A 23,057-nucleotide genomic window follows, 5' to 3' on the forward strand; every position below is an offset into this window, starting at 1 on the left:
CTACTGCTTCTATGATGTATCTCAGTGGGGCTGTTTGTTGTGCTGTCTCTTTAAGGGTAAGGACTCAGTTTCCTCTTGCCCTCCAGCTCTCCCAGACCCAAGCCCATTGATTTTTAAAGTTCCAGCTGGTAAGCCCCACTGATTGTAAGAACTCGAAAAGTTAGGCCCCTCTGCTTTTCAAAGCCAAATGTAATGGGAATCCATTTTCCCAGTATAAGTTCCCCATACATGGGTGCTCTTCTTCCTCTTCATGTCCGCAGCATTCCTCCCTCTCACAGACACACGCCCTTCCTACCCTCTTCAATGTGGACTCTTCTCTACAGTTAGCTGTGGAGAGTCTGTTCTGCCAGTGTTCAGGTCATTTTCTGGGTTATTTACACTGATGTGGGTATTATCTAGGTGTATCTGTGGGACAAGGTGAGCCAATGATCATCCTACTCCACCATTTTTCCCAGAAGTCCTGTCTACAATAACAGTACTTAATGAACATTATTTATTGCTAGTTTCTCCCCTTCTAACCCTACATCCTCTGACACTAAGAAAAATTTCCATTAACTTTAATGTTAGGTGGAGCCTTATTCTTCGAAATATAAAACTAGAGAGGAACAATCCAATATAACCCAAGTTTCTTATCTAAAGTTAAAGAGTTGACAGTACTTTTCACAAAATTACTATGTTATTTTTTAAAAATCCCCACTGGTTTTATTTAGAATACTATGTACTATGATATAGGGTAGACTGCTGTAACAAGATACCCTTAGATACAGTGACTTAATCAAGAGTATCATATAACAGTCCAGATGGACAGTCCAGTAGGGGTGTAGTGGCTCCATCATGTCAGGCATCCAGGCTGTGCCAGCTTCAACAGGTGCTTCCATCTTGAGGTCCAGAGTAGTTGCTGCAGCTCCCACCATTATGTCCCCATGCCATCAAGAGGGAAGAAGGAAAGGGATATGTGCTTGGTCTTTAGCTAGTAGGATGGGGGAATTCTGTCACTAAGAGAAAAGGGTAAGAATGGGTATTGGGGGCACAAGTAGTCTCTGTGACATGTTATAATTTATGCTTCATTCTAAATAATATTTTGAGTTAAATATGAGGTAGAGCAAGGGGAATTACCATTATGCAATTTAGAGACTTAACCTGTACAAAATACTGGAGATCTTATTGTGTAACAATATATAACTTAAATAGGTGCTGAACACTGCCTGAGTGCTTTACATGGATTATCTCACTTACTACTCAGAATCTTCCTGTGAGCTAGGTATTATTATCCTCCTCCTTTCATAAATAAGGAAAGTGAGGCATAGGGAGAGAGGCCAAGTAAATTGCTGTGGGCACAGGACTAATACATGGTAGAGCTGGTACTTGAATCCAGACATTCAGGTTCCAGAATTGCCTTTCCAACAATTTCCTATTCAGCCAGGACTTGGAATGTAAGGCTGCCTTTCAAAACTGGATAGGAGGAAAGATTCTCTAAATAGTAATACCTTGAATTTAAACAAAAATTTAAAAATCAAAACAAAATCTGAAATATACAATAAAACAAGGTTTAGCCTAAAGTATTGTTTTATTTTTACAATCAGGATGGTAGATAGTAAGGAGATATTCTAGATTTATAATCAATAAATAAAATTCAGATTCTTCTATGGTATTAATTTAAGACTAAAGGAGAGTGAAAAAAGAAAAATAAATCTAAGTATGATATATTTACTACTCCTGGGAAAATAAATCTAAGACCTTATTTCCTGAACATATAGGGTTGTTAATAAATGATTTAGGTATATCCAAGTACACTTCAGACCATTTTTTAATCAAGGAAACCTGAAACAAGTTCATCCCAGTATTTGGGGCTTAATCTCAACCTCAGGCCATTTAGGTGATTAGATATCCCTAGGTGCTTTAAATTATATTTAAATCATCACATTTATTAAATAAGAAGATGGCTTTAGAGTATTAAAATAACAGTATCCACTCCCTACATCCATTAGTTTGCTAAGGCTGCCATAACAAAGTACCAGAGATGGGGTGTTTAAAATAACAGATACTTATCTTCTCACAGTTCTAGATGCTGGAAGTCCATGATCAAGGTGTGGACAGGTTTGCTTTCTTCTGAGGATTCTCTTCTTGGCTCTCAAATGGCTGCCCTCTTATCATGGTGGTCTTTCTCTGTGTCCTAATGCCTTCTTTTCATAAGAAAACCAGAAAGGTGGGGAATAGGGCCTCCCTAGCAGTGTTATTTTAACTTAATCACCTCTTTAAAGGCCCCGTCTCCAAATATAGTCATATTCTGAAATACTCTTGGTTAGAACTTCAACCTATGAATTGGGGCAGGGAAGGAGTCCATACCACAGAAACACTCTGGAAACACTGAGGCTGCAAAAGCAATTTGCAGCAGTGAGAAGTTCAACATTTGGCTGCTCCCATCTTTGGCTTTGGCCAAAATAGGATATGGTACAGGTGGTATGTTTCAGTGACAGTAAACCACTTCATCTAAGTATTTTTTGGCAACCTGACTAAATGCAACATGAAAATTATTTAAAAGAGCATCTTGAACTTGCTGTTGCTGACATTTTCACCAGCCAGGCAAGAGGAAAAATCAGTGTGACATTGGCAGATGTTTTGCTGAAAAGATCAAGTGTGGTTGAGTGAAGTCTGCAGCTATGACAGGCAGGCCTCACAGAGGCTCAGAACAATACCAGGTCTCTGACCAGAGAAGAACTATTAGCCACACAAGAGCTGGAAAAATACAGGTCAGTGTTCAGTACAGGTGAATCCTTTTCTAAAGTCGTATCTGCAGAGAACTTCAAGTGTGGCAGCAAGAGAAAATACCTCTTTTGGATTATGGCAGTGAAATAAAAAAGGATAGGCACATTGCCAAGAAAGATTTGAAGTATTCTGAAAATATCATCAAGGGAATTTATTCCATTGTCTCACAAGAATATTCTTAATGATATTATATTTTCTCGACCACTGTATTTCTTTCATTATAAATCTCTCTGGAAAATGAGAAGAGGAAAGGGAAATTGTGGACTTTATGGCTTGTAGGATTAACATGGAGGTTAAATGAGGGAAACCATAAAGTCAAAGAGCCCTCATGCAATTTTCTAAAAATAATCTTCAGATATGAAATTTTTACAAGTTGTACTTATCTGGGTTGGGATGAAATATATTTTTTAAAAACTTTGGCATAACTCAAAAGGAACATTTTTGTTTGTTTAAAAACTAAGAAAGAAAAGCTGTGGCACTATTAGGACAGACTACCTCAAAGATTTCTACGTGGTTATGACAACATTGGGAGCATCCGACATCAACAAAGGGGAACTGCTGGATACTTTCTTTAAAAGAATGATTATTGAAGACCTTTGACTATACCTTTATATCAGATTGTATATAATACAAATTACACACAACTTTATGTGGGTAATATTGGCATTGGGAAGACCAAGACCTTGAGAGCATTAAGAACATTAATAACAGTACAACAGCCACCCAAATGGTATGTAATGGTACCCCTTGAGAGCCTTAGAGCTCACCCCGTGTGAGCCTGCCCTACCACCAACTCACCATTCACAGAACTCTGGTCATTCTGGAAAGGTAGTTTTCTCAAGGGACTATGTTCTTTATCATGTCAGGACCTTTAAATATGCTGCTCTCTTCACCTAAAATACAAATCCCACTGCCACCCATTCACCATCTGCATGGAGTTAAAATTTCCTTTTAAAATCCCTTGGATACTAGTCTCGTCTCTCAGTGTATCCAATACTATCAATTTGACTGTAATTGCTGCTTCTTTGTTTGGACACCGGATAAAGTGGTTGGTTTGGGGGTTTGGGGGTTTTTTTGGGGGGTTGGTTTTTTTAGGAAGCCTATTTTAGAGATCATCATAAACACCAGATTATCTTCAGGAACTGAAACAAAGTAAAGAGAAGATTTGCATTTCTCACCTTATGATCTCGCCAGGTTCCATGTTCATTCAGTGGCAGAGCGAGCGCAGACTCACACTCACTGTTTAAATTGTTCCTTCTCGGGGCGCCTGGGTGGCTCAGTTGGTTAAGCGACTGCCTTCGGCTCAGGTCATGATCCTGGAGTCCCGGGATCGAGTCCCGCATCGGGCTCCCTGCTCAGCAGGGAGTCTGCTTCTCCCTCTGACCCTCCTCCCTCTCCTGCTCTCTGTCTCTCATTCTCTCTCTCTCAAAAAATAAATAAATAAAATCTTAAAAAAAAAAAAAGTTTAAAAAAAAATAAAATAAAATAAATTGTTCCTTCTCTTCCCTTTCTCTTCCTCTCTCCATATAATCGAATATATACATAAGACAAATACCTAAAGCTGAATAAATATAAAATAAGTCCTCTGGGTTGTACTTAGACTGCATCACAATTAAACTTCTGCTTGTCAGTCTGTCCTGCTAGGCAATGACATGGCTGGGGGCAGGGCCACTTTCCTTTCCATTCTTCCATATACAGTCCTGGGCCCAAAGCGCTCAGAGAATAGTTTGTTGAGTAAGTAAACAAGGGAATGAGTGACCAAAACATATTAACTACAACAATTTTTCTTTTTAAAAACATAACTGGGTTTTGTCTCTGTACATAAAAAAAAATAATAATTTTTATCACTGATCTCAGTTTCATTTTCAGGATAACCAAAAGACTGCATCTACTCTATAGTTTTTTTTTTTTTTCATGAGCTAATAGGATATCACTGCATTTATCTTTTTAAGATACTGTTTAATCAACTGTTTAATCAATTCAGTGCTATTCTTTTACTGATTTTTTCCAATTAATTGATGAAATTGACTATTCATTGGTCATTAGAGAATACTTTGATGGGAAAGATGATTTATCAGACATTATGTTTATCCACCTTTCCAACCAATAATATTAGATCTAAAAATGTTATGTTTTATCTTGTGCATTTAACCATTCCCTTCTGCATAGAAACAGGCTCTAATGTCACATATCTTAAAAGATAGACAACCTCCACGTATCCTGTGCGATTCTCCAAATACTACCTCTCAATCACAACAAATCTTTTCAAAATAGTCATAGGAGCTCCCTCTACTTATTTGTCTCTCATTCTGTCTTCTGACTGTCCATTCCTTTTAGGCTCCCAACCCTACTGCTTCACCAAATCTACGCTTGAAATCCGTGGTCTCCATGGAGCCGAGCTCTATTATCACTTCTGTGTCTGGTTTTTGTTTGTTTGTTTGTTTTGTTTTTAAGATTTTATTTATTTATTTGAGAGAGAGCAAGAGCTCAAGCACTAGCCAGGTGGTGGGGGAAGGGTAGAGGGAGAGGGAGAAACAGACTCCCCACTGAGCAGGGAGCCCGATGTGGGGTTCGATTCCCAGGACCCTGGGATCATGACCTGAGCCAAAGGTGGGTGCTTAACTGACTGACCACCCAGACGTCCTGTGTCTATTTCTTACTAAAATTCTAAGTAGTAAACAACACTTTTTTTCTTACTTCTAACACTTTATTCTTCTGATTTCTGCACAATGACACTTAGCTATTTTTCCCCATGCCTTAAAATGTCTTCCTTTGTAGGCTCCTTAAGAGTCTTGACTTTCTTCTGGACCTCTAAATGTGGAAAATAGTGTAGGCTCTATTTTGTCTACTCTTTTTATCTCTATCTATACTTCCTCCCTATTACATTTAGTACTATAGATTTTTAATTCCATCTGTATGCCAATATATCCTGTCTGTCTGTCCATCTAACTACCGACTGACCTATTTCCAACCCTAACCTGTCCCTCGTGGTCGTGATCATACGCACACTTCCAACTTTACTGTCCACATAGTTATTTAGGAAGCCCCTCAAACATCCAAGAGAGAACTCATCATTTCCACCACTCACAATGAATTCCTCTTCCTTTTCGATAAATGACACTACCATTCAACTAGTTATCCTCGCTGAAAGCCTGAAAGTGAATGGATATGTTCTTTCTTTCTGAACCACTTAGACATGTAATAGGGCAAATACTGTCAGTTCCGTTCAGAATATAACCCAACCTTCCCCTCTTCCCTCATCTCCGCCACTACTTCCCTAACCGAAGCCACTGTTTGTCTCTTTGTAGGTAGGAAAGTAGCTCTCCAGTTCTTCTCTGCTTCCACTTCTAGTTCCTACAATGCATTCTCCACACAATAGCTAGAACAATCCTTTGAAAATGTAAATCAGATCATGACCCTTCCCTGTGGCTTCATTATACTCAGCACAAAATCCAGGCTATTTTCCAGCAGGTCATGCGCCTCCAGCTCCTTCAGCCTCTCCCACTCCATCTTCTCATCCATCATACTTCAGCTTTTCAGAGCTTTCTCAGACAAGCCAAGGAAGGTCAGTCACTCCTCAGGCTCTTGTACTTGCTCCCTCTGCCTGGATAATACTTCTTTCAGATCTTTGCATGGTTTACATTCTCAGAAGTGGCTTCTGCCCAGTGGATCAAAAGTAATTCACTCTACTGGGACAGTCTCTTCTGCTTCGTTTGCTTTTTTCATAATGATTACCAGTTCTAAAATTATCATAACTTATTTAATTGTTCATTATATGCACTATCCTGTCTTATGACTGTTGTAGCTCCCCCACCTAGAAAAATGCCAATTAGATTATAGGTACTTGCTACTTAATGAGTATTTACAGAATGAATTAAAACATCAGTGGGGGTGTTTCTAAATATAACATACATCTCTTACTATGAAAAGAGAGAAATAATATGTAAAGATGACACATTCTGGAACATTCTATAAGGGAAAGTTTGTTCTGCCAAAGCAGGGGAAAATAATTGTTCCCAAATGATATGGATTTTACTGATTTTTTCATGTGTTTGTGAATACAGAGTATAAAATGGGCTAGTTTTCTAATCCTTTTGTTCTTCATATAATACTTGGAACAGTGGGTTCAAGTCAAAAGTTTCATGTCATAATTTGATAGGAGACTTCATGTCTTAACCAGGTCAATGATTCTTCAATGGATACAAATAATTGTTAAATAATGGTGATATCACTTAGTGGTTTAATGCATTATATTGAAATTTTTAAAATTCATCTAGGGAACATGTATTTATGCTATAATCACAACATATGTACAGAGATAGATACAGATAATTATATACATTTGTACTTGTATAGAATATATGTGCTTTTAACAAAAATTTTAAATGAATTTGTAAGCCCATATGAGAATGTGTACATGAAATTATCTGTGTAGCTAAACCACTGTTCTGTTTGTAAAATGAGATTAGACTTTGTGTTTTCCTAAACTGTGGTATAAAAGAATGGTCACAAGACTGAGATTCAGAAGATCTAATCCAGCGTCTGCTCACTAGCATGATGTTGAACAAATCATTATACTCACTAGAATTTAAGTTCCATTAGGACAAGGGATTTTTGTCTACTGCGTTCATTGCTGTATCACCAGCAAGAGACTGGAAGAGACTGGGCTCAGTGTAAGTGATGAACAAGTATTTGTTGCATGAGTTATACATCTCCAAAATTCGTTTCCACATCTATAAAACAAAGTTCTTTCCAACCCTTGCATTCTAAATAGTATTAAAGCTGTTGTGAATTTAAATATGAATTTAAATCCATAGCTGGAACTCTTTATTCAGTTTTTACCTGGGCCTTTATAAAATTTAGTTCATCAAAGCTCTTTTTTTTTTAAGTTTTTTTAATTTTTTTTTTTTTATTAGAGAGAGTACAAGCAGGGGGAGCAGCAGAGGGAGAAGGAGAAGCAGGCTCCCCGCTGAGCAGGGAGCCCGATGTGGGGTTCAATCCTAGGACCCCAGGGTCATGACCTGAGCTGAAGGCGGATGCTTAACCGTCTGAGCCACCCAGGCGCCCCATCAAAGCTCTTTTCATTGTTTTGGAATTTATTTATTTGAATTATTAACATGAATAAGACAAGAGCTAACTATCAGTGCATATTTGGTGTCTTCAAAAGGACTAAAACTAAAACTTTAAAATTAAAAATGTATTCAAATTCATAAAATTAAGTAAGTATAAAAGAAAGTTGAATAACCAGCTTCTTAAATGATGTTTTCTCAAAGTGTGTAGCATTTACATTTTGGAAGCTATTAAGTTTTAAAACTGCTTCAAGAATGTTAGGATACCCTGTAAATATACTCTTCTTTAAGAATACTTGATGTCCCGATTAAATAATGCAAACAAATTAACAGACTCTTCATTTTTAATTTTTTCATTCATTGAACAAATATGTAATAAGTAACAACCATGTGAAACCTGTGTTAGGAAGTAGCCTACGTGATGAGCCTACTCTGCCCCTGTCATCTGCCCTGCCAGGGGCACACAGGGCCCTGAGATCTCTGGCCACAGAGCCTTTTGACCAGAGTCAACATCAACATTGGAAAGACTGCAGAGGAAAGCTGTGCACTACTGAGAAGACAGTGGCCCCCTCCTGACCACCATTACTCAACCTCCCCCCCCAAACAGTCACCAGGACCAGTCCCCCCCACGGGTGTTACTTCCCTGTTGCCTCACAGCCTGTGGCCTCACTTCCTCCAGACTGATGATTCATGAGACCCTTACCCTTTATAATAAAACCAGGGCTGCTCTACCCTGTCACTCTCTATCCCCCCTTATCCTGCCTGCTTTTTTTTTTTCATAGCATTTATTACCAAGCATATATTTATTTATTTGTGCATTGCCTTGGTTGTATACACACACTAGAATGTAAGCTCCATGATAGCAGGAAATTTGTCATTCATCAATACACCTAGAACAGTGTGTGACACATAGTAGGTGCTTAGTAAATATTTGTTGGGTGGATGGATAAATGGAAAACTGAATGAATGAATAACCCGAACCTCCCCACTACGATCCTCTTAAGTGTTTTTCCTCCAGTTTCCAGCATCACCTCACCGTTTAGATTTAAAGTTTGCCCTCCTTTTTCTAGCTATGATAGTCCTTGTTCTCAGTAAGAATCTGATGTTCCACCCTGGGTTTGTTGCCTCTGCTGCTTTGGGGAAACATCTGCACAACTCTGCTGAGCTCACTTTGGTAATACGTGGCTGGGGCTCGCCCTTACCCCTCAGGTGGAATCTAGCCAGTGTGTGTGCGTGAATGAAGTCTCGCTCTACCACAGTGACTTCATAAAGGAACTACATTTGGGAAGGAGGCACAATATATAAATAACTAAATATATAAATAAAAACAGCACTAGAATGTCCATAAATGAAGTCACTGCCTTCAGTAAGTGTACGAGTTCTACAATAACGAGCCAAATAGGCAAGATAGAGACTAGAAGGGGAAAAGTAGAGACTCCCTGAGCTGTAGTTGGGAAAATGGGTGCATCCCTATGAATGTTGGTAGGAGTGATTTAAATTACTATGTTTCTAAATGGCAATTTAGAAATAGCTATTAAGACAAAACAGATTCCTACCCTTTCACTAGCATTCAACCTCTAGAAATGTGTTCTATAAAAACTCTCCTGTAACAACTGGAAACATTCCAAGTGCTCATCAGTAAGGAGATGGCTTAATTATGACACCACCCAACGGTGCAGTCATTAAAAAAATAGAGACATGTTTGTTTGTATTATAGTAAGTTAAATTAAATAGAATGAGGAAAATATGTGATCTTGTTACTGAGTTGATACCAATGTTCTAGATACTAGGGATAACAGCAATATTCACAATGTCCCTCTCCTCAAAGAGATGAATTCTAATTGAGGAAACAGACAACAAACAAATTGAAGTTTAATGGCAGAGCAGTGCTATAAATCAAGCATGGCAAGGAGATAGAAAGTGATAAGGATCAGAAAAAGCCTCTCTGAGGGGGTGACATTGGCGCCGAGACCTGAATAAAGTGAGGGAGCAAGGCAAGAAAGTCAGAAGGGAAAGCCAGGAAAACACCCTGAAGCAGCATGTTTGGCGTTATCAAGAAAATGTGGGAAGACCACGTGACTGGAGAGCAAGGACCACGGGGATGAGGGGCAGCGTGTGAGATCTGAGAGGTGGCCAGGGACCAGGCATTTTATGGGCCATAGTAACAATTTTGGATTTTCTTTTAGTTTTGATGATAAAGCAGCACAAATCTTGAGCAAGGGAATGACATATTCAGATTTATGTTTTTAAGGAATTGCCATGGCTCTTATGTAGAGAATATTCAGCATTGAGTCCATATAGCATAATCAACTATTTTTTTTATTAGACAATCTACAATAGGATTGCAGTGACCAAACATGAGAGGAAAACATACAGTCTTTCCTGTGGTTTATTTAGGAGTGTTTTGGGGCACCTGCTTCACAGAGGTTTTATGAGGGTTGAAGAGTTTATAAAGCATTTTCTCATATATTAATGGGGATTAAATGATACTATATGAAAAACTGAAAGAAAACCAGAAATACATATCAAATGTGTAGATGGAAAAACTGTGACAGGAATAAGTGTTTGTCTAACCTTTTGGTATTGTTCTAATCAAATAAGTGTTTTAGAATTTCATTTCCATGCTGTGAATAGAATGCCGGTTAGTGCATCTCAAAGTGGCTTGAGGAAGTTGCTCTGAACTTAGAGTTTATCAAGAAAATGATCAGCCATTATAATTCACAATGCAAAAAGAGACTTCCACCCAAAACTGCCCGTCAGAAGTCATGCAGCTGAGGCAACAAGCATGAGAGAGCTGTAGAGGCTTGGAGTTAAGATAAAACCTGTTCTACCTCCATAGGTATGCTATGTGCCATCTCAAATGAGAATGTGTATGGTAAAGTGTTTCAAAAATCATTAAATAAAATACTACCATTCCTATTTATGGGATTGTTGCTACATGGCCAGAACTGTGGTATTTTTCATGCTTGGTTCCCTGCACCTCTTCTCCTTTAAAGGACAAGGCCCATTCATTTAGGTCTGTTCCCACACATTTGGAACACTCCAGATTGGGGAAAAACCTTTTAGGTTGTTCAGCATTCTCTTTCCACATAATGCAGCCACTCTTTTTCCCTGCAGTTGATAACTTGAGCAGCCATACTGCAACGAGCTCATGTTGGTTCCCTGAGATTCAGGCAGTCTCTGGGCCTGGGGCAGGGGTCTACCCTCCACTGCTGCCCCTCTGCGCCAAAGCGTGTGTGGGCAAAGAGATTCAGCTAATCAGATTATTCTCTTAGACTCTCTTTTTCTGAGTAAACTTTCAATTATATGCATAATTGTTTTATTTGCAGAATCAGTCAACATTCGGGGAGACACGGCCTAACCAAAACTTAGAGTTTCTTTTACTCTCTCTTGTCAGAGTCAGGCCACAAGAAGTTAAAAAGTACCATCCAGAGAAGCACAGAAACAGGAATGGCAGCCGAAATGAGGAAGATGGTCAGGCAGCCAAGTCGAGAGTCTACTGACGGCAGCATGAACAGTTACAGCTCCGAGGGAAAGTAAGTGATGGCAGCACCTCTGCGTGGCTTTAGAGCCACAGCCTGTGTGGTCACAGGTAAAGTAACAAAGCCACCAGCGGGTACGGCGCCGCTTCTCTATTTAACTAGGAGTTTAACCCTCTGTGTTTTAAAACAGCCTTACCTCTTATGATACGTACACAGGGACATACCTCTGCACCTGCTCACTCAGACCTTTCAGAGGTCTGAAGAAAAGCTGGGTTAACATGAATAAACTGATCTCCATCGTCCAGAAAAGCTCACAATAGTCCAGTCCTGGATGTTTTTAGTGTAGAAATGCTACACTTAGTGGATTATTTCGGGTGGGGAAACTCATTGGCCCAGTCACCAAAATCTGAATTAAAATTTAGAAGTGAGACTTGATTTCCCGTATTCCTACTTTTCTCCAAACTAATTTTTGTTTCTGAGTTGTGGGAAGTCTAACACTCTGATAATAAGCAATTTAAATTTTTTTGTTGTTTTTAAAACATCACTAACTCATTTTTATCTTAGGAAAAAAGCCCAGAATTTATTTTTCTGGTTAAAGAGTTTTAGTTAATTAATCCTTAAAAAATTTAACTAGATTTGTGTTTTGCTTACTTGCTTTTACATATAGATCCTACACAAGAAAAACCCTGCATTTCTCTATGCTTGAGAATTTTTCTGATAAAACCAAACTTTTACTGAGGTTATAGATCTTACAATTAAGTAATTATTATCCTGTAGTGGGTTACTTGGGGATTGACCGTGTACAAATTTTCTATAATTATTCATTTATTGCCATTCAGAAATCTCATTTACCAATCTAATAGTAATAATTTATTTTACTTTACTGGCATTTTTTAAATTTTGTTCAGAAAATGAAATAAAATTATGCCACGTTAATGTTCATGATGTGCTTTCCCATTCCCGAAACTAGGGTTTATTTGATCAAATAATTGGTATGCATGCTCCCAGCAAGATACAGCTAAGAGCAAAGATCAGCAGGAACGAAAGTTATGGAAATGAACTTGCTGACAAAATTCCAATATTTGATGAAGTATTATAATGCAATGTGCAAATGAAAGACAGGAGACATTATTTTCTGATATAAAACTAATAAATCAAATAATATTTACCTCCACGGTGCATAAGCCACTTAACCTCTTACAGATTGATTTGCATAGTCTCTGGATGCGATCATGGTACGTGCCCTCTCTAATTCCCTTGATTGTGAGGAAGTAATATGTGAGAAAGCACACTGGAAGCAATAAGTCCCTATAGAAACGTGCTTATTCAAAAAATGCTCATTGAAGTCCAACTGCATGGCAGGCATGGTTCTTGTTGCCCAGGATACATCAATACACAAGAAGAGCATAGTCACTCTCTGCTGGAGCTTACGGCCCAGGGAATTCAGGCAGTCAGGGTGTAGTAAGATATGGACATAGTCTAGGGGCACCTAGGTGGCTCAGTCAGTTAAGCTTCTGCCTTCAGCTCAGGTCATGATCCCAGGACCCTGGGATCGAGTCCCACATCAGGCTCCCTGCTCAGCGGGGAGGCTGCTTCTCCCTTTCACTCTCTCTCTGTGCTCTCTCTCTCTCTGTCAAATAAACAAATAAAATCTTTGGGAAAAAAAAATGCTTTATTTAAAAAAAAAAGAAATGGGCATAGTCTAATCAATTCTTTTCCATTTGAACTGAATGAAAATCTCAGATAATATAAAAATGTAGTTCATTAAAAAATGAAAAAATTAAGCATTTTTACTTGTAAATAAGAATTTGTACTTTGCTATAACATTTATTGAAGAAATTATCAGGCATTTTTTTAAACTTAGCATTAATGTTACTTAATGTTCATGAACAATTATTTATGTAGAGTTCATGATATAAAAATTTGCATCTTATATTTTATGTCAGCAATATACTTATGTAGGGATTTGTATTTGTAAGTGTCCAGAAAACTTAGTATATTAAAAACGACAACTAAGCTCTCCTGAACAGAACATCAGCTCTTAACTTGAGAGTTTATTTAGGCCTTTTCTCAATCAGTGCTGTACTTTATATACTTGGTTCAGAGGCAATGAATGCAAAGAATCAATGTAAACTGTCTAATGTTTATAGTTGTGATCAGAATTAGTAGTTAAATGGAAACTAACAAAAAGAATTCTAGGAGATCTAATGTTTTGATTTTTGTCCTTTTACTAATAGCTTAATATTTCCTGGAGTACGACTAGGAGCAGACAGTCAATTCAGTGATTTTCTTGATGGACTGGGACCAGCTCAGCTTGTTGGCCGCCAAACCCTTGCCACCCCTGCAATGGGTAAGAATCATTTTTTTCCACAGGAAAACTGATGTTTCATGATTGACAAGGTCATTTAAAGTATCATAATAGTAATATAAGTGAGAAGCAACATTTTTAGCAAGGGTAATTCTGGCTTCAAATGACTATTCTAATTTCTGATGCATGTTTCTCACTTGAGACATTATGCAAAATGAATAAAGTTAGTCATAAATCTTTGAATTATCAGAAAACTCCATCAAGATAGAGAGTCTACAGTAGATCCAAATGTAGGATAAGGGTAGCATTTCACAGCACATAAAGATGATGGATTATTCAGTAAGGGATGTTGGCAAAACTGTTTTAATAAGCAAAAAAAAAAAAGATAATGAAATTGCCTCCCTACTTCAGAACTTACAAAAATATTTTATACTCAATTATAAAAGAGAACTGGGGTGGAGAAAGACACTAGAAAATACTGAAAACACTTAATTAATGTTTCTGTGCTCTTGGAGTGGGAAAGAACTTTTCAAAGGGTCAAACCAAAGACAGATAAATTGAAAACTTCTACTAGCAAAATATACCTTAAATTAAGTTAAAAGAAAAATGACAAAGGGAGAAATTGACATGTAACAGGTGCAACAGCTATTCCCCTGAAGGACATGAATTTCCAAGGAATTCTCAGCAGAATGCATGAAAATAGGTCACCACACAAAGGCACATCATCATCATGGACTCTCACAGCACCAGAGATTAATAGAAAATCCTACAAGTTTTCTAAGAGGAAAAATAATTCTATACAAAATTATCAAAAGTCAGATTCCCATTGGACTCCTCAATAATAATACTAGAAGCCAGAAGACTACTTCATATTACCTTAAAAATTCTGAGTAACAGTTAATTTCCAAGGTATAGTACAATCGCCCTCCAAATTATCAAGTAAGGTTCAGGCTGGAATAAAAATATACTGACAAAGAAAGGTCTCAAAACATTTTCCTCATACACAACATTGCTCAGAAAGTTACTGGAGGATATACCTCAACAAAATGAACTAAGTGAACTTAAAAAAATAGGAACTAAAAAAAGAGGAAGAAAAAATCCAGTAAATAAATGTTTCAACACAAGAGAGAAATGGTTGGGATACCCAAGACGATAGTGAAGAAAAATCTAAAGATAACAGTTGCAGCAAGCTTTAAAAGCAATTTTCACTGGGTGTTGTATGCAGCTGATGAATTGTTGAGCTCTACATCTGAGGATATACTACTATATGTTGGCTAATTGAATTTAAATAAAACAAAATTAAATTAAATTAAATTAAGATAAATAAAAGCAATTTGTCCAAATTGCCAGAATCCATAAGATAAAATCTACAGAATACCTAATGTGTTTGATTTTATGGAAGAGGTCAACAACCAGGAGAGAATAAGGGGTTGAACTAATGATATATACACAAAAATTTAGCAGATTCTTTTTAAAAAGACACTTATGTAGTATAGGGAAAAGGAAGAGCTGTCCAAGAAATGAGAAGTAACCATAGTACTCTAGTTCACTCATTTTTTTTTAATTTTATTTTATTATATTAATCACCATACATTACATCATTAGTTTTTGATGTAGTGTTCCATGATTCATTATTTGTGTATAACACCCAGTGCTCCATTCAGTACGTGCCCTCTTTAATACCCATCACCAGGCTAACCCATCCCCCCACCCCACCCCCCTCTAGAACCCTCAGTTTGTTTCTCAGAGTCCATAGTCTCTCATGGTTCGTCTCCCCCTCTGATCCCCCCCTTCATTTTTCCCTTCCTACTATCTTCTTTTTTTTTTCTTTTTTCTTTCTTTTTTTTTTTTTACATATAATGTATTATTTGTTTCAGAGGTACAGGTCTGTGATTCATCAGTCTTACACAATTCACAGCACTCACCATAGCACATACCCTCCCCAATGTCCATCACCCAGCCACCCCATCCCTCCCATCCCGCTCCACTCCAACAACCCTCAGTTTGTTTCCTGAGATTAAGAGTCTCTTATGGTTTGTCTCCCTCTCTGGTTTCATCTTGTTTCATTTTTCCCTCCCTTCCCTATGATCCTCTGTCTTGTTTCTCAAATTCCTCATATCAGTGAGATCATATGATACTTTTCTTTCTCTGATTGACTTATTTCACTTAGCATAATACCCTCTAGTTCTATCCATGTTGTTGCAAATGGCAAGATTTCTTTTTTTTTGATGGCTGCATAATATTCCATTGTATATATATACCACATTTTCTTTATCCATCTTCTTTGTCCATCTGTTGATGGACATCTTGGCTTTTTCCATAGTTTGGCTATTGTGGACATTGCTGCTATAAACATTGGGGTGCATGTACCCCTTCAGATTACTACATTAGTTCACTCATTTTTAAGTAATGTTACATAATCATAATTAGATAGTCTAATATTGGGATGACAGAAAGTTTCAAGTATATGGCAGGGGTAGGAAGGCAGTAAGAGATTGAAGTTAGAAGTTAATAATAATATCTAAAACTGAAAAACATAGGAAAATACCTTATAAGTATAGTATTTAGAAATAGGGAGGCAAATGCCAAACAGTAAAAAATAAATCAGGTAAAAATATTGAAAATCTTGAAAGCAGTGACTTTTGGAAGGCAAGTTGAGAGAGAGAATGGAACTCTTTTACACTAGTAAGAAGACTTATAGAACAGTTTGACTTTTTAACTATGCATGTATGTGATTAGAACAAAAACAAAAGAGACATCTGGGAGCTGAGTTCTAAAACAGAGTTATAAAACTAATGAATAATCCAGAGCCACAAAGTTGATCAACTGACCTGGCAAATAAAGAGAATTCACAACTGAGAAAATGGAGATCATTTAACTAAGAAAAAATTAGAAATAATTACATTTAGCATTTTCAGAAATAAAGTATCATATCAATCAGAAAATGATGAGCACCTTAGTAAAAGGACATGAACAGGCAAAACGTAAGAGGAAGAATACAAACTGAAAATATTTAGAAATATGTTCAGCCTCTCTATTAATCAAAGAGATGCAAATTATCACTTTTTAACCGTCAGATTGGTAAAAACTAGACATATTCCTAATACCCCTATTAGTGGGTGTGGAATATGAGAGGACAGATACTTCTGGTGGTAGTACAAACAGGCACAATCTTTCTGAAGGATACTTGGCAATATGCATGGAATTTTTGATTGTCCATTTAATTAGACCCAATAATTTAAAATCTGTGTAAAAATTCTTTATAAAGCTGTTCATTGCAGTGCTATTTATAATAGTGACAACATAGATGACCTATATTTCCATCAACAGGGATCTGGTTAAACAGGTAATGACATGCCCATTTACTGGTCCATATAGTCAATAAATTGAGGATGTATGGTCATGAGATAGATAGATAGATAGATAGATAGATAGATAGATAGATAGATAGATAGATAGATGAAGAAAGGGAGAGAGAGAGGAAGGAGTAAAGGGAGTAAAGAAATTAGTTAAAGAAAGAGAAAGTACTTATGAGGTTGCTGCGATAGTCACCAAAACATTAATATTGGTTTTCTCTAGATAATGGAAATACAGATAATTATACTTTTTTTACTAAGAAGTATTATATACTAGGTCATATAAAGGATAAGAAATCCTATTAGAGTATAAGAATAACTTAAATATTTCAGTATTACTGTAATTAAGTGATTTATAAACTAATGTGGGACTCTCATAACATGGATTAGTACCCAAAAAATGAAGAGAAACATTTCAAAACCTGATTTGGAGGCAGGAGAAGAAAAGTGGGAGCCGGGGCTCTAAATATGAGGGTTTTTATCAAAATCATGAAGATCACAATTTGGAATCTGTCGTGTACCTCTATTTCTTTTAACTGTGTGTAACTGCAAAGAAGCTGAGACATTTTGCTTCCTTTCCATTTGCAGGTGACATACAAATTGGAATGGAGGATAAAAAGGGCCAATTAGAAGTCGAAGTTATTAGAGCACGAAGTCTCACACAAAAACCTGGTTCCAAGTCTACACCTGGTAAGGAAAGGTGGTACTGAGTTTGGACAAGAGAATCTGACATAAGCAAAAAAAATCAAAATATTTGCTGCATTCGAATTCTATATGCTCCATTCTGCATCATCTGATTGATCAAAAAGGCAGCTTTTCTGTATTCTTTGATTCTATAAAAATGGATCTGGGCTTTCCTTGCACCATTATTCTGTCAGAAAGTATAAGGAAGAGTATTATCAAATTAAGAAAAGTTTAGTTATGAGTATTTCTTAGCTTGTGTTGGTTATTTTTTTCCTGTACATTTACAAATGAAAAGGAATTTTTTTTTAGTTTTAAGCATAAAAAAGAAACAATGAGCTTTAAGTTCTACACCTGAACTGTGATGCCCGCTCTACCCCAGGTCAGTCAGTCTTGGGTTAATTTTGCACACATTTACTGGGAATGAGGAAAATGCCAGTAGAGGTAACAGAAGAGCTTTAAGGAAGAGAATTTATGGAGCACCGGAAATTTAAAATGATTTAAATAGTTAACAGGAAACTTTTCACTAAGCATCTCTAATTCTCTAGTAAGGCATTCTCTAATCAAATCAACTTAACTTGAAGGATTAACTTCTTATATGTTAAATATTACTTTGTTCAGCTCCATACGTCAAAGTGTATCTTTTGGAAAACGGGGCCTGTATAGCCAAGAAGAAGACAAGAATTGCACGAAAAACCCTTGATCCTTTGTATCAGCAGTCCCTGGTGTTTGACGAAAGCCCACAGGGTAAAGTTCTTCAGGTCGGTAACAGTGTGACTGTTTACATTATAATGTCCACATTATCCATATAAACTCTGAGGAGATGGTCAAACATGAGAATAGGTTTCAGTGAGGAGAAATGTAGTGTGACATCCTTGAGTAGAAAAAGACAAATTGTTAACTTACAATATAAACAATATGTAGTATTAAAAATATCTGATGGATCTAAGGGAAAACACAATTTTTATTTTCTCTCCCTTCTTTTTTTCCTTCTCTCCATCCTCTCCTTCTGCTTTTGCCCTGCTTTCCACACCCCCTCTTCTCCATAGGTAGGTAGGTTGGTAGGTAGGGAGGTAGGGAGGTAGGGAGGTAGGTAGGGAGACAGATAATCAAGACAAATGATGCTCATGTTTTATTGAGCATTACTATGTGCCAGACATGGGATACAAAGAGGAAGAAAGGAAAGAAAAAGAGAATATTCAGGACTGGTGAATGTCAGATGCATTGTTAAGAAATTACATACATTACCTCTTTTTTTTAAGATTTATTTATTTTAGAGAGAGCACGTGGCGGGGGCAAGGGGGAGCAGAGGGAGAGAAAATCCCATGCAGACTCCATGCTGAGCGCGGAGCCTGACTCAGGGCTCCATCTCATGACCCCAAGACCAAGAGTCAGACGGTCAACCAACTGCACCACCCAGGCGCCCCCATACAGTACTTCTTTTAAACATTTTAACTACCATGTGCATAAAATATCAGAGTCCCCATTTTAAAGATTATGTATGAGGATCACAGAGATTAAATAATTTGGCAAGATTACTCAGTAAATTGAAAAGGCAGGTTTCGCCACTCCTGCGTCTGTAAGCTGGGCAACGAGTTCAGTTGAGAACCGTTACAGATGACCAAAGGATTGGAAAACAGAACCTTAGGAGTAGGAGTAAGTGTAATGGAATGCTTATCTGAAACCAGTAGGAGCTGACCCAGATTGTGCTAACTGCCTGTAAACTCTCTGACTTACTAATCATTTGATCAAATCAGAATTTTCAGGCAAATGCTCAAAAGGCAATGGGTGCTTACAATTATTTTTCAACCTGTCCCTTCACTAACAAGTACATAATATAAAAGAAATGTAATGCATGTTCTCATTCTTTATACATACCTCATCGTATACACACTTTACTGTACACTGAATTACGTTGTTTTGCCCTGCTAACTTGCACAAATTTTAATTTTTGTATCTTTATGGTACTGCACATCACTTACAAGATAGTAGTTACTAAAGAAGGTATTGAATTCGCATATAAACAAACTTGTATATTTATTTCTTTAACATGGTTTATGTAGCTAATACCCCTCATTGACTAGGGAAACATTACTTGCACTCTATCAGATCTAAAAATTCTTGGGAAGGGTCTCTTTGAGCACCTTAGTGTTAATATCTTTCTATCGGTTCTACCTCCTTGGTGTCAGTTATATTCATTTCCTCTGCTTCCCTGACTGGCCCACTTTTACAGAATAGTTGCTTTCAACTCTTCAAATGTGAAAGAAAGAGACGTTCAAGTTTTATTGCATTTCTCTGTCTCTGCAGGTGATTGTGTGGGGGGACTATGGCAGAATGGACCATAAATGCTTTATGGGTGTGGCTCAGATCTTGTTGGAAGAACTCGATCTATCCAGTATGGTAATCGGATGGTACAAGTTATTCCCACCATCATCCCTGGTGGATCCCACACTCACTCCCCTAACCCGCCGGGCTTCCCAGTCATCTCTGGAAAGTTCAACTGGGCCTCCCTGCATCCGCTCATAGTGAACTCATACCAGAGTCATTCCAGTGAAACTCTACCTTTCAGGATAATAATCTGAACCAGATATTTCATGATCAAAAGCATTGTTGGAGACAGACAATCAACTTGTGTTTTGCCTGTAGTAGTTTTTCAATAATATGTCCCACTTGTTGTTTAAAACCTGGCTTCATATGACAGAACAAGGCAGTTTATCAAATTACAGTAAGAGTCAACATGCTAGTGAGAGTCACTGATGCTTCTGACAAACAGAAAAAGAGGAAACTTCAAATCCACACAAACACACACACACACACACATACACACACAGGCACGCACACACCCCAAATTGAACAAACTGGAAACTCTCACTCTGAAAAGTTGTATTTTACACATTTCTGCCCAACCCAAAGCAGTGTTATTTCCCTGGTGTTTGAAAAGTTGTGTTCTTCTGTGTGTTTTTGTGTGTGTGTGTTGTTTGATGGGTTTTGGTTTCTTGATTTGTTTTATTTTTCACTGTATTTGTTATTTCCACTATTTTTGGATATGTCATGACAGGTCTCATGATGCTTACAAAGACCCTTCCTTTCTTTTCCCAAAAGCACCAAAAAAGGGCTGAAACAGTCTCTGTGGCATCTCCCCAAAGTGTGCAACTACCAGGCAAGATGAGGCCAATGAAGGGTTTCACTGGCTTTCATTTTATAATCCTTCAGTCTTATGTGTGGAAACCCAGAAAACAAAAAGTTATCTTCTGGAACAAATAATCACAGAATCACTTTTTTTAAATGAAAAATAATCTGTTTGTGTTCTAAAAAGTTAATTTATTTTTTCCATTGTTTTTCATGGAAGACTTTTAAAGAAGTCAATCTGCAACTAATGCTGGGAACTAAAACTAACCGCATAATTGTACTTTGGAAACACTCCTTGTAATAACTTTTTCTTCCTGATATCCCCCCATAAAAGTATATGCTCGTGTGTATAAACCATACTTTTGACTTCCCAAAATGGTGACTAGAAACAGATTTGAGCCTAAGACACTTTCAGCTATGCCCAGGCTTCTCGGCCATGTCTCAGTGTAGACACACCCATCTGCCCTGGAAAGAGCATGGTATGAGCTGTCCAGTATTGCACTGGAAATTCCAGCTGAAATATTCTGCACTAAAATAATGTTTTTATCCAATTTTAATTTACCTTTCTTTGAGATTGATGCAAGCACAAAGCTTGATTTTTTAATGCAAAGTATCTTACTTTGGGGGGTGGGGAATAAAACAAAGTCAACTTTCAACTTGCATTTTCTTCATCTGAGTTTTTCTTGGCCTTGAATTTCCCTTGTGACATTCTGTATACGTGCTACAAAGTGCAGACTCTGCGAGTGCACTGATATGTTCTCCCTCCTTTTATGAGTCACTCAATTTTTGTGATCACACAAATAGAGCAGCATGACTTGGAACTGTTCAAAGCTGCATGCACGTTTTGTTAAAAAAAAAAGTAAAAAAGAAAAGAAAAAATGAAAAAAACCACAAAAGGTTATTTAATAATGTATGTTAGTTCCACCTTAGGCCAGCTTGTATGTTGCATGTACTTGTACAGTTTGCTCGTTAATTACTATACTGAACTAACCAAGAAATCTAAGCCATCCATTTTTGTTATAGACATTTTGCAGGTTTTAGCCAGACTCCATCTATGAGTTTGGGGTGAAATGTCTATAGATGGACTTTATTTTTTACCCTCCGGAAAACGTGATGTAGTATGGACCAAATTCCTTCTAATTAATATTTTGGTGTAGATTCCTACCGTGGGGCTGTCCCACATGTAGACACTGTGTACACACTAGGTTTTAATCCATAGACATACTGCCTGCACCAAGTGAATTATTTATTATTATTTACACATGCCAGAATTACCTGCCCATCATTCCACAGGGCACAGATTGACCACTACTCACCATGCTGAGCAGGAAGAACTGAAGCATTGGTGCACTTCTACTAGATTCCGTTCTGTCTTAGTGGCCAACAATCAACTAATTATAATTGGGTAGTATCTTTCTATTTTGACCACTTGTCTTAACACTCCCCTGTGCTTTTAAAATGAACAACTCATGTATGTAAACATGTTTAATAAAATTTACTTTTCATGTCAGTTGGTAGCCATCTGTGTTCTATGTTTTGCCAGATTTTCATTGTGGGTTCTATGGTGCAAAATGGGAGCCAGATCTTGGGAAAGGGAGGCTGGGATTTGTTGTCTGCTGTGGGCATTTGACTTGACTTGTCACTGCACTATATATGTCTTAATCTACGCCCAAAGGGTACTTTGCATCACATACAAGTTTTCACTTTGTCAGCCTGTCTAAGTGAGCACATGACTATACTTCTGAAAAGTGGCATTATTAAAAACAATAAATCTCAGTAAGAATCAAATGGAAGGTTGTTTTTCTGCTGCTGTTTGAGTGTGCTAATAAAAGAGACAACTCTCTTGTCCAATTGCCAAATCATTTCCAGTTATGTGACATATCAGAATATTAACTCCTGCGTCTCTCATCAAGGCACCTGGTTCCTCTTTCCATCATCTTTCCTTGAACCCCTGACTGATTTGTAGATCTTTGCCTTAGATTAGGCCAACTTAACAAACCAAGCAATCCATTAAATTATCTTCAGTAGATCTTAGGGAATAAATATATCTTCAAATATAGTAGATGAGTCTCTATAAATAATATGTTAAAAGATAAATTATTAGTTTTCTTAATTTAATTTTACAACTCTTCCTTTTCTTCTCCAAAAATGTGTTCATGAATTTCATAATCATCGTCCCCACAAAATAGTAGGTAAGGAATAATTTCATATTGCAGCTTATTTGTAGTAAAGTAACTTTTGGGATCTAGTCTCCACCTTTTAAAAG

General features: G+C 37.3%; 1 protein-coding gene across 2 annotated transcripts in view; it reads left to right on the plus strand.

The window, feature by feature from the left end:
- The window catches only part of RIMS1 (regulating synaptic membrane exocytosis 1), a 492,165-nt gene extending 469,589 nt beyond the window's left edge, over nt 1–22,576 (plus strand). The window contains exons 27-31 of one of the 2 annotated variants that reach the window (XM_045867077.3): nt 11,233–11,371; nt 13,555–13,667; nt 17,570–17,671; nt 18,284–18,423; nt 19,970–22,576. In XM_045867077.3, the coding sequence (XP_045723033.2) occupies nt 11,233–11,371; nt 13,555–13,667; nt 17,570–17,671; nt 18,284–18,423; nt 19,970–20,188 (713 nt within the window). In that variant the 3' untranslated portion in view covers nt 20,189–22,576. The remainder of the gene's footprint in view (nt 1–11,232; nt 11,372–13,554; nt 13,668–17,569; nt 17,672–18,283; nt 18,424–19,969) is intronic. The other variant, XM_064597758.1, reaches the window with a different exon arrangement.
- Nucleotides 22,577–23,057: the final 481 nt, after the last annotated feature.

This window comes from Mirounga angustirostris, unplaced genomic scaffold, assembly GCF_029215605.1.
Source record: "Mirounga angustirostris isolate CCGP_5_RB_7025 unplaced genomic scaffold, mMirAng1.0.hap1 SCAF_8, whole genome shotgun sequence".
Classification (NCBI taxonomy): domain Eukaryota; kingdom Metazoa; phylum Chordata; class Mammalia; order Carnivora; family Phocidae; genus Mirounga; species Mirounga angustirostris.